Below are 12,844 nucleotides of genomic sequence, written 5' to 3'. Positions count from 1 at the left end.
GTTAGAGTACAACATCTAAATTTGCTTCGTCTCTTCCTTTAACGTAGTGCACCAAACTTCCTGTTGACATGTAAATATAAACAGCTTTAATTCTATTACGTTTGAAATCATTTTAAAGCGTGTAAAGTCTGGTCATGTCTAATAAGGCAACACAATACAGCGAGAGGAAAAATAATACAGTAATGCTTTATTAATCTTTGAGTCATTTCACACTTCAAAACAGGTACAAAATGACTGAGAAACGAGGATCACGTCCACCTGTGTCTAATAATGATATAGCTCAAACGATTAGGACCATACCAAGCTCCGTAGTGCTCAATATAAGTGCACATCATACTAACGCACGTTGCAAAAATACACTTGAAACACTAATAAACCCAAAACAGACAAAATGTCGTTTACTTTTGCACGTTTGTATACGGTATATTATGTACATAATATAGAATGTAATCCTAAAGCACTTAACGTTGGTTAATCGTGAGGAAATATAGGCATTTGTAAGGAGAGATGTGAGGAATGTTGTTCCATTGTGGTTTTTTTCTTACCCACTACATTCCAGCCACCAGTTTAGTATGATGCTCCTTTTCTCCTTCGGTTACCGACTCAGGGATTTGTTGATCAGCCTGTTCTGGTATCGCGATCTCGGTCGGTGTTTTTTGCTGCACTTCCGCCTCCTCCTTCCCCTGTGTGTCTCTTTTCGCAACCGCTCCCTTCCCCGTGTCTGCTTGGTCGAAGTAATCTTTCATGGCCTCCTCATACATTTCGTATGGAAACAGTGCGTTAGAAGAGTCCACGGTTCTTTTGCGATCGGATGAACTGGTGTCGGGGTACTCGGTTAAAAGTTTGGCTGCAAGAAAGGTGGCCACTTCGTCTTCATCCACCGCATCGTCGTAATCATCTTTCCGTTTGCTGGGAGCTCTGTTCAACTCCGACACCGAGAAACTCCCCCGTCTGCCACTTGGCGCGAAATATCTTGATATGGGTGTCTTATATGGTCTCGGTTTCACAAAATATTTTGCGTTCTTGTTGGCCAGGTTTCCGAGACCCAGGACCTTTAAGATATCTTCGGTTTTGACGTCGGAGGGAATGTCGCTCACTGTGACTTCCGGTTGGCGTCCGTTGTAATATTTGATGACGCGGCTCCGGTATCGAGGCGCATTAGGTTTCCTCACAACCTGCGGTTCGGGTAGACGTTGTTGTTTCCGAGTCTCCTCCATAAAAAGCATTCCGACCAAATCCTCCGGGGGGATTTGGAGCTTCATAGAAACGGCTGACAGCAGCTGTTTGATTGCCCGCGGGTCGAGGAGAGACGGCATATTCAGCAATCTTCTCCTTCCGCTTTGCGCGTCTGTCAGATCTCGCTTCTGCGCCTGATCGGTCATTTCCATCACTTTCAGCAAGACGTAGTCCACAAGTTTCGTATCGTCATCTGCATTATCTGTGGCTTCAAGCGCAGGAGCAGCTCGTCTCTCGATCACTTCGCGCGCCTCCTCGCTGTCTTCTAATCCCCGATCAAACTCCTCATGACTGCCCTTAACCATCTCCTCAGTCTCGACCTGCTCCTCTAACGGCATCCATTCCTCTCCACCGGTCACGTCTTCATACGCCAGTTTTCGGGGTCTGTACACCTCCTCGTCATCTTCATCATCATCCTCTGCATCGTCTCGCTTCAGATTCTGTGAGTTGGACAGTTTACCGAGCTCTTCGAATATGGAGCGCATGTTGGCGAGACTCTGCGGCGTGTACTGCTCGTCCAGGTCCTCCGTGGCTCGCTTACTGTCTCGGACGTTTTCCTCGTCTTCAAACATTAGTGGATATTTCTTGTGAGGCCTCACCACGGCCCCGGTATCGGTAGAGGGACTGTCGGTTTCAGTCGCCGGCCGTCTGATCTTGTGAAAGCGGCGCTCATTTCCCGGAGTCAGTGCGCCGTCCGCGCTTTGCTCGAGTGCCCTGAGCAGAGCTCGAAACCATTCTGGTGCTTTGTTATCAGGCCAACTGACAGCGTCCTCGCGTGGCAGTGCGTCTTCGTCCCGAAGTGAAGCGAGCTGCACCAGGAGCCGGAATTTGTCCACTTCATCGTAGTCTCCGGTAGGACCTTCGGAGTCGTCAGTGCGCCGTTTCAGGCTCTCGATGTACTGTAAGGCTTTGATCATGTCAGAGTTGGGGCTCAGATACGCGTCTTGATTGCCGCTGCCGCCTTGCAGTCGGTGGTGACGAGTGATGGACGCGCCATGCACAGTCTCAGAGTGAAGGACAGCGACCAGAACAAGCGCCAAGAGCTTGTTTAATGAACGTGTCATGCCGCCTAAACAAGAGAATAAAAACAAACAAACAAAACACACACTGACTCAGTACAGTTACAGTTTCATTCAGGGTATAGAAAATGCAATTATTTACACTAAATCAAAAATCAGTACTCACTTCAGGCTCCTAACAATACCGCTCAAAATGAGTGTAAAAGTAGAAATATGCAAATCATTTATTCCCCAACAAGAACAGGCACTCGGAGGAGTCCTGAGCAGAACTGAGCTGTGTAGCATCATAACATGTTTTTAAACGACTACAGTAGCCTGGCGGATGACTCACAACCCCCACCCCCCCACACCCACCCCCCGTTGTCAAGGTAACCTTTTACTTGTGGCTACCGTCACTCTGTTGCAGCAATATTTTTGTTCATTGACACGTCGTTGAATACGTTAGAAGCTAAATGAAATGCGTTGATTAAGTATAAAGACAGAATCGCAGTGCAATGAAATCCATGCAGATAGCGAGATCGCAGCTGAGCCACACGGATACAATCAAAACAGTAAAAAAAAAGAAAATGAAAAAAGGATGTTCTTCATCTTTTTTTTTTGGCTATTTGCCATTGATTCTTTTCACACATCAGATTTATGTTAACAGTCACCTTACCTATTTTTGCGAGGTAGGAGCTCAGAAAATCGATGGAAGCGAAAATAGCATTTCCCCTGTGCGCGTCTTTCGCGTGTGCGTGTAGGCTCCCGTTTCAGCACCGGGACAGCTCCCTCGCGCGCTATATGAGGCAACACCTGACCGCGTGCGTCACTGCTATACACGTAATGCCCGGCGCGGTCCCCATCTCTCTGATTGAGCCGAAAGAAAGCATAGAAGCTGATCTTATTTTAAGAGACTTTTCAGACTTATCTCTAAATTCTGTTGCTTTATTCATGAAGGTAGTCGTCTATTTTTGTCTCAAAGTGAAGAAGCAAGGCAGTGCAGTGGATGCAAAAGTGCTTTCTATTGAGAGAACTGAATTTTCTCTCTTAACGCCTATGTATACAAGCTGAGAGAAAAAGAAGGGAAAAAAAAAACAGTTAGGTTTGTGATACATTTTGTTTTGTTTTTTTATTCTGACGCACGGGAGTCATGGAGTTAAATCCTCTGGTGATGACTCACACACACACACACACACACACACACACACACACACACACACACACACACACACACACACACACGGGGAGGCGTTCTGGCAGTTTTATTCTCCGGAGTGGCTACTGATAAATGTTATGGTGATGATCAAGTCTCTCACACTGTCCCTAGAAATAAATACAGTTTTGGTATGGATCAAACAAACAGTTATTGCTCAGTCCTCAGGTTGAGGTCAACTTTTTTGCACCACATTCATTTAGATTTATCTCCTTTAGATTCGAATACAGAGAAAATATCTGTCCTCTGCAGAAGAAGTACCCTATAGACTCTCCTCCTTACTACATGCCATTAATGTCTGTGTCCTGACTTGCAATGTTACATATAGTTTAATAACAAAAAGAACAGGTCAGGGTGACTATTAAAAGCCTCAAAGAGTTTTTAGTTTGAGGAGGTGAAATGGAAGTCCATTGTGATCGCTTTGGCCAAAATTGTGTGTGTGTGCATGATGCATTGTGACGACCTGGCATCCCATTTAAGGTGTATTTCTTCATCACGCCCAGTGTTTCTTGAATAGGGATAGTGGTTACAGAAGATAAATAAATGAATATAATGCGAAGTGTTTCATTATGATGCAACATACCTTGTAACACACCTTACGTAGTACTAATTCTGTAGGGATAAGCAATGAGCAATATAACTAGGTAAAGTGATGGCAAAAATGCTTCCAAAACCCCTCACAACATGATGCTGCCACCCCATTCCACCATTTGAGATGTTGTTCGTTGAAATCATTTTTGTTTTGTCTGACTAGAAAACACTCCTCTAAGTTGCTGGTGATTACAGTTTGATTGTTTTTCCTCTACATGTTTGTCCAAGTTAACTCCTTATGACATTTGGACATTAAGGAATTCTGAGATATATTGAGTGAATAGAAGTTTAAATAAATCTGTCTTTTCTAAATTGTTTTATATTTGCCTATAATGTGAACAATGCAATCCAATATAAATGTATGGTAACATGAAATGGGGAGTGTAATCCTTTGGGCTCAAATGTAAGTGAAGATTCAGGCCAAATTAAACACATTCCCAGGACCATGTGGATGTTGTGGCCCAATACGTTTCATCTGAGAAGAGATGTCTTCTGGAAGTTTTACATAATGATAGTGAACTTATGTTTTTATGGACAAATATTGGATGAAACTTTCCTGAGCCTTAAGGAGCATTTCTCAAGGGCCTACAGTAGCTCCCTAGCAGTTATTGGATTTAAGTTTGCATTCAAAAGTCCACACATGAATGTATGGTCATATATCTACTGTTTAATAAACAGTTTTGAACATTTTTTTTAAATGTTATTAAGAATCATCTTCTGACAGTTACAAGACAAATTGTTGCATTAATTGTATGTTTTAGGTCTACTTACATCATGTTACTAAATGTTTTACATACATCAGTGAATGTTCCTTGACGGCGAAGCTTACTACACACATTTACTTACAATTCTTATGCATTGTGAGTAATGTCATACCTTTAGTGTCAGACTGTGCTCATTTGCCAAATAAAAATTTCACTCATACTGTAGTCATGTGTCACAAAAATACTGATCAATGGTTGTGTTATTCAATTTAATCTCATGTATAAAGTTTACTCTTGCAGCTCTGTACTATTTATTGTACATCCTACCAATCGGGGATTAAAGAGCACAGGTTCATTTTAACTACAGCAGTTCTGATAAATCTGCACAATACTTTATCCGTAGAAACAGATTTTACCAATATCTTAAAAAACCTTCTTTTTCTTCTTCTTAACAACAACAACAACAACAACAACAACAACAACAACAATAATAATAATAATAATAATAATAATAATAAGAAGAAGAAGAAGAAGAATAGTAGTAGCAGTGTAAATCCTGTAATCCTATATTAGTCCTATGTCCAGTTTGTAACAGTATACAATTAAGAATGGAACTAATGGAGCAGATCTTTTCATCTGGTTTAGTCACATGGCAATTTCAAAGCTCTGAGATACGTCTAATAATGTTCAGTTTTACTCTCAGCTGTCCTTAAAGTTGCCCCTAAAAGTCTAAGAATCCTAGAAATCAGTAAAAAATGAGTGAGGTCACAGATGGTGGAGATTTTTTATAGAATCTCAGTATGATCTTAAACAAAAAAGCAATTCCAGAACTCAGACTTAAACACAAAATGAAGCTAAGATTTTGTTGTAGACAGATAAACTGCCTAATTTTAGCCTCACTATCTGCAGTGTGCATGTTTGTTTACAATATTTGGTGGAGATTCTCATTTTCATACAGCCAGAATTTGTGTTAACAGATGGTGAAAGGAATACAGTCAGTCCGAATAAACCATTAAAAAAAGAATGACAGAGCAATTACAGGATGTGGGTTTATCGAAATGTAGCATGAAACAAGAAAAATGAGTCTTGTTAGTGAGTGAATATAAGGGGATTTGAAAAAAACACCCACAAAAAAGATATCTGAGGATTTTATCATGGAACATCATCAGTCGAATCAATCGGAGAACCTCCTCCTGCACTTATGTGTTCACACTGTGTGCTCAAACCCACTTTGAGCTGTCTGAGCTTTGAGGTTTCATGAAACAGGTGAAAAAATTGACATGACTCATGCACCAGTGCAAAGCCCTGAGACCAATCGCTCTCCAGCAGGGGAATTAGAGACAGCAAAAATGTTGCTTGGATGAATGAGGCAAGATAAATCTGTTGCGTGTGAAATATGAAAATGTTTAAAGGAATCTTATTGCTTCCCAAGAGGATAAACCTCATCTCACACGAAATGCATTTATTTTTTCCCTTGAATCGTGGTAATAAAATCTAGGATTGTTTAACCCTTTAATCCTTTACAAGAAGTCACAAGTATAGTACATCTTTACTAAATTAAAGATATCCTCCTGCTTATATTATTGATATATATACCTATAATTACTCAGAATTATAAATGAGACCCATGAACATGGGACTGCATTACAGTAATGATATGATCTGTCCTAAATAATGTTCTTTATTTTAGACTCAGTTGTTTGAACATATAGTCATCCTCCCATCATTGGATGGGATTTACTGTATGATATTTACTATATTTTACTCATTAATATGCATCATATTTAAATTCCTCTCATGCCAAATCAGTTAATTTCAGGGCCAAATCAGGGGAATAAAAAAGACTCATGGCACTCATTGGAACTGATTATAAATAGCCACTGTGGAGGTGTTGTTGTTGTCATGTTTTCTGCCTTCTTTCTTTCTTTTCTTTCTTTTCTTTTTTCTTTTTTTAAACTATAATGCATCTGATTGGCAGCAGTGTGAGTGGGTGGGCCTACTGGGGATTCTCTTAACACAGCCAAGATTTGTGTTAACTGTCTGAAGCAAAGAACAGATGGAGAACGCACCACAGCCTTTTTGAATAAACCCTTAAAAAGAATGACAGCATGAATAATTAGTGTCAGCTGCCAGCTGATTACAGGGTGTCGAGTTATCCAAACACAGACAGCGACTAGAAAAAAATGTCTTGTTAGTGACTGAGTCTGAGAGTTACAAAAAGGAGATATTTCAACATAGAACACCCAGAGCATCAATCAATCTAATCTTTGTTCAAGATAGATAAGCTACCTAATTAGCCTGTAGTCAGCAGAGGTGGTATCAGTGTTTCCATGGCTACATTGCATGCTGAGTGAACCTTTTATTTTTTATATACACATCGGAAACAGCTCGTTTTCTGTAAAAATAAAAATGGGTGTGTTAAAGTATGTAAAAACCAACATACAACAAACCCACATGATTACTGAAACAGTGAAATATGTTATAATACGATGTTGCAGAGATGCAGTGAGTAACAGTCAGTGCTGTATCAGAGGTGTCAGGCAATAACTGGCAGAACATTTATTTGAGTATGTCATAAGATACTTCAAACGACTGAAATGTCATCAAATGTAGGTGCAAAAATAATCCAGCAGCGTATTAGGAACCATCTGTTATTAAATCTCTTAAAGCTCTTGTCACAATTATGCAATTAATACAATACAATGCTACAATATTAACACGATAACACTTTAATGTGTGTGCCTAACTTTGAATATGGCCCTATATTCTGTTATATATCCTGTGTGAATCATTTAGAATTCAATCTGTTCTGATTGATGTATACTATGAGATGAGATACTACAGCTGAGTAATAATACTAATAATCATTTCACAGTTCTAGGTAAATATTACTTTTTGTAATTTTTAACCAGAAACTAAACCTTGTGCCTGCACTTAATGACCAATTGATCTAGTATACTGTGCATGTGGGAGCACTTTATAGGCATGCACTTACACTTACTGATTCTAGTCCATTTGCTGCTGTGTACCATCCACTTATCATGGGCATACACACACAGCAAAGAATAATATCAAACAAAAACAGACAGTAAGTTTACACAGTTTACAGAACCAACTCAGCAACAGTGAAACTCTCCATAAGTGAATTCTCCACCATCCAAATAACATCTGGTCAGGGTGTTATTTAATAAACTGGCAACCCAGGGTGTGTGTGTGTGCAGCCTCATCATGTATTCCCCTTGCTTAGGCTTTCACCCTTTTTGTTAAATTAAATGATTTGTATTTCTTTTGCTGCTTCTTTTTCTGTCCCTCTTACTTCCCATTTGTCTCTGGCTCTTGCTCTGGCTTACTCTTTCCTTTTCTCATATTCATTTCCTTCTTGAATTTTCCTGGAATTTCCATCAAGGGCAGCCAACAAATGTCACTGTTTATCAACAAAAGCAGCATCCCATAGGTATGACTAAGGCACAACTGGCTACGTGTCTATTGAACAGACAGAGAGATAGAGAGAGAGAAAGATAGAGAGAAAGATAGAGAGAAAGAGAGAGAGGGAGAGAGGGGCCACGATATAAAAAAACATTTGGTGGAGATGACTCATGGCTACGAGGCGGGGAAAAGAATATTAGGATAAAGAGATGTATTGTGTGGTTGTGGCTGTCGTTAATTTTTATTATTTTTTTTTAAAATAAACACATCATATTAATTATACAGACAAATAGATACGTATGTTCTTACACAATAAGCACATCAGAAACATGCAGCTTATCAGCACATCCCTTCTTTTTTCCCATCTCACCTTTTGTGTCCTTCCCCCTCTATTCCAGCCCCCTCTTGAAGCTGTCTCCATGGTGATCTCTATCCTTTCTTCTGTTTTCTATCATCGTCTCACTCATTGAGAGGTGAAGTGAAAGACAGCAGCAGCAGGTAGATTCTAATGAGGGGAAAAGTATTATTTCTCTCATCTGTCTCTTTCTCTGTTTCTCTTTCTCTTCCTCCTCTTTCTTCCATTTCTTTCTATAATTTGGTTTTGTCTCTGTTATTTACTGGACCTCACAAATCTATTTTTTAATACCATGCTCTCTCTCTCTCTCTCTCTCTCTCTCTCTCTCTCTCTCTCTCTCTCTCTCTCTCTCTCTCTCTCTCTCTCTCTCTCTCTCTCTCTCTCTCTCTCTCTCTCTCTCTCTCTCTCCCTCCTTGTCTCTGCTTTGTGACAATCTAGTTGTCAGTTGTTGGGGAAATATTCAGCCACAAAAAAACAACAACAAAAAAACAGTTTTTTATGAATTACTATTATCTATTTTTTTTAATCCCTCATCTCATTTTCATACCTCATCTTTGTATTAATGGTTCAATGACTTATTAGCAAAATATTATAGCTTTTTTTTTAAGTGCACACTTTTTTTTAACAATGGTCCTTCACATTCATACCTTCATGCACCCTGTCTCTGTATTTCCATTTCTCTCTGACTCATGGTCTGTCTGTGACGCATTTCCTTACGCATGTAAGAGCGAGCAAGAGAGAGAGAGAAAGAATGAGGGACAGAGAGAGAGAGAGAGAGAGAGAGAGAGAGAGAGAGAGAGAGGAAGCTGGGGATACTGGAGAAAGTGCTGTCATTCACCTTGAGTAGCTGCCTTTCCATTTCTTTAATAATGAGCAATGATTCTCAGTGACCAATGCAAAACAGTTTTCCCTGCAATCCTGTTCTAACTTTCTATATTATTTAATAAAAAATACTGTGCAGCACTGATTGCGTGAGTGAATGAGAGTGTGTGTGCCCTGCGATGGGTTGGCACTCAGTCCAGGGTGAAAATGAATGAATGAATGACTGTGCAGCACCATACAGTGTAGAATATTATTGGAGATATGAACAATACATGGCCAGATATCTTAATTTGAGATTTAGGAAGTGCTTTGCTTCTTGCCTAAAATGTTGGACTACAATGTTGATAATATGACAATGTAATTAAACAAAGTTTTATGGTCTGCTATTACAGTTATTTTATCGATGTTTGGATGATACATAATCTGGAATATCAAAGTGTTTCTTCGGTGTGCTGCTTCAGAAAAGCATTTGCATTATTGTCCAAAGTTCACAGTATGAATCCTGATAATAACAGCTATGAATAGAGAAAAATTGCTTGAGATCTCAGGGTGGTAGAGATAACGATAAATCTCTACTAGTGATAGCGATAGATCTCTTGACTGTCAATCTCAGCAGCAGTAGCCATTAATAAAGAAGGTAGACAGTAAGTTGGAGGGTTGTGTCATGCTGCTGCCATGAGCAACAGTTTAAAAAAAGATTCAGCTAGCTTACTCGCGTTAGCCTGCAACGGCTTCACAAAGATTTGGGCTCCCTAATTTATTTGCTTTTGTCTTATTTTGTTTGGTCTGTGGTGAGTCCTAATACTAAACTCTTATATTAATATTAAACTTAAACAAAGCTTAAGAAAGTCAGAGTTTAAAAACGTAGAGTAACTGATTACCTTAACTGAAAGAATAGGACTTGTAAATGGGAAATGAAAGCATGTCTCTATATATCAGAGCAAAACTGTAATAAATCATCATTATTACTATTATGTTGTCATATAACACAATTACATTCAGTATTAGACATGAGCTGAATCTGTTTTGCTTCATTGTGATTTACTGCACAATCCTTGTTCAGAAAAATTTAGGTTTTGTTCTTTCTGTCTGTGTGACAACATGCAAATATCAAATATAAATTTAAAGGCAAGAAAGCCATCTTGATCTTTCAGAAGCATTTTAAGCTAGCCACATATAAACAGTGGCTATAAAAAGTCTACACACCCCTGCCATTTTTTAAATGTAAAAACTTAAGCCAAGATAAAGCATATCAGCCATTAACAACCTCAAAAAAATGAGCTTGGTTTTATTATGGGGCATGTGCTCAGAATGAAAAACTCTTGCTCGAAATATCTTGACATCATAAACCTATCATCAATAAAGTCATTCTGATTAACGCTAATTAAAGACCTGCTCTTTTTTAGATTTTGGTTTATCTTGGTTTAATCTGACTGTTGATGCCATGGTCTGTGAAGAGTTATTCAGCATGTATAGGATCACACTGTTGAGGAGTATATATTGGAGATAAGTACAAAAGAATGTCCCTAACATTAGATTTAAACACTATGGAGACCATCATGAACATTTCAAGTGGAGAAAATGGGGCAGTACTGTGACATTACTAAGAACTGTACATCCCTCCAAACTAAAGAAGAACAAGAAGAATCCAGGGAGAATGCCAAGAGACCTACAGCAACATTAAAGAAACTGCAGGAATATATGATAACTATAATCACTCCCTGCATGTGACAATACTCTCTCATATTTTCCACATGTCTGGGCTATGGAGTAGGATGGCTAGACATTTACATCAGATACAGCAGTGGTGGACATAAGATTCAAACTCACATCCTACTGATCATTGGGCCAACACCTTAATCACCAAGCTACTAATCTCCCCTCTTACAGCTTTCTGCCTTTCACACTAACAATTATTCAGAGCAACATACATTTTATTACTGGGTAATTGAGTTATGGACCTTCCTCAGGGGCTGGGATTTGAGATCACAACCTTGTGAACAGCAGGCCAATGCCTTAGCCACTAAGCTACCACATCCCTATAAGTACTGCGTCCTCAGTACATTTACAGTGTTTGGTAGACACCCTTATCCAGGCTTAATATCATCTGATTTTATACAATTGAGCAATTGAGGGTTGAGGGCCTTGGTCAAGAGCTTAATAGTGGCAGCTTGGTGGTCCTAGTATTCAAACTCAGAATTGTCCAGTGATCAGTAGTCCAATGCTTTAACCACTGAGCTACCACCGGTTACTGAATAGATCTTTCTCATGAAGAAAAACCCATCCAAGTCCATCTACATTTTTTCAAAACACCACCACCAAAAACACAAGACAATTTTTACATAAAGAACACTATGCCCATGGTGAGGCATGGTGATGGCAGCATTGTTTAGACTGCTTCTCTTTATCTGGGACCGGAGACAGAGGAAACCATGGATAGCTCTAAATACCAGTCTATTTTGGCACAGACCTCTGCAGGACAGCTGAAAATCAGGAATGTCATGTGCCAGTGTGATACAAGTGCCTAGATGTAAATCAGAAGCCTGTGGTATAAATTAAAAAGGGGTTGTGCACATGATATCTAGAGAATTTTGCAGGGAAGAGTGAAATAAAATTGCTAATTCAGCATGTGCTTTTCCTTCATATTTTTTCCCGTATAATGTTTCAAATGTTGATTTGCACTTGTATTTTGTTGAATGCTACAGTATAATTACATTAAAGGTGGAAGATCTGGCATGATTTATCTCGATTCTACATTTTTACACCACAAAACCCTACAAATTTAACAGGAGTTCAAATTACATAAGATTTTATGTTATGGAATACTTACTTAGAATGATAAGTGTGAGGTTCATTTAGTTCTTGCAAGCACGACTGATTTATTTTGCAAATCTTTTCAAGGTTAACTCCCACTCAGAAAAACATCATCTTTATTTTTCCCACACAGAGTTGACACTACATAGTAATTAAAGTCCTGTAGTGTGTGTGTGTGTGTTTGTGTGTATGTGTGTGTTTGTGTGTGTCCTGTATTGCCTTAAACCTTAGGTTTTAGCACCTTTTAATGAATCCTGGTTATTTCTTATGGGTATTGGGAGAGAGAGATGAGAATGATCTTTGTGAGCCTGGCACTGCACAGAGGGAGATTTTCTGTTCATTAAACTCACCCACATTATCTGTGAGTGTGCTACCACCAACATGATACACTGCAGAGAATGTTTCTCATTTCTTTTGGAGTGTGAGCATGAAACATTTAAATGCCAAATTCCATAATTACACTAATGACGTATGCTTAGCTTAGAGTCCCATTACAGAAAATCTACAACATATTCTACTGCTAATCAATAACTACACAGAGAGTGTGTTTAAATTGCTCTACAGTAGATCACCAATAAACCAAGACAAGGTCTTTTTTTTTTAAATAATGCAATAATATGCAGGGATTTTGTGATCATCTTAAATTCAGCCACAAGTGTGTAATTACATATATTGTTTTACAATA

At 39.1% G+C, this 12,844-nt stretch overlaps 1 protein-coding gene across 2 annotated transcripts; it reads right to left on the bottom strand.

Moving 5' to 3' along the window:
* Positions 1-166: 166 nt before the first annotated feature.
* scg2b (secretogranin II b) lies at positions 167-3,024 on the bottom strand. Of its 2 annotated transcripts, none has more exons than XM_060871534.1 (2): positions 2,911-3,024; positions 167-2,305 (listed from the first exon to the last, which is right to left on the bottom strand). In XM_060871534.1, exon 2 carries the CDS (start codon positions 2,298-2,300, stop codon positions 549-551), a length of 1,752 nt encoding a protein of 583 aa, XP_060727517.1. In that variant the 5' UTR covers positions 2,301-2,305; positions 2,911-3,024; the 3' UTR covers positions 167-548. The 2 variants fall into 2 exon arrangements, with proteins under 2 accessions (XP_060727517.1, XP_060727527.1); XM_060871544.1 differs by lacking the exon at positions 2,911-3,024 and adding an exon at positions 2,422-2,574.
* Positions 3,025-12,844: the final 9,820 nt, after the last annotated feature.

Source organism: Tachysurus vachellii, chromosome 1 (assembly GCF_030014155.1).
Source record: "Tachysurus vachellii isolate PV-2020 chromosome 1, HZAU_Pvac_v1, whole genome shotgun sequence".
NCBI classification, from domain to species: Eukaryota; Metazoa; Chordata; class Actinopteri; order Siluriformes; family Bagridae; genus Tachysurus; species Tachysurus vachellii.
Note: the sequence above shows the minus strand (reverse complement) of the source record. Positions and strands in the feature narration are given on the sequence as shown.

Excerpts from the sequence above, each read along its gene's own strand:
- scg2b (XM_060871534.1), bottom strand. The coding sequence starts at position 2,300 with ATGACACGTTCATTAAACAAGCTCTTGGCGCTTGTTCTGGTCGCTGTC.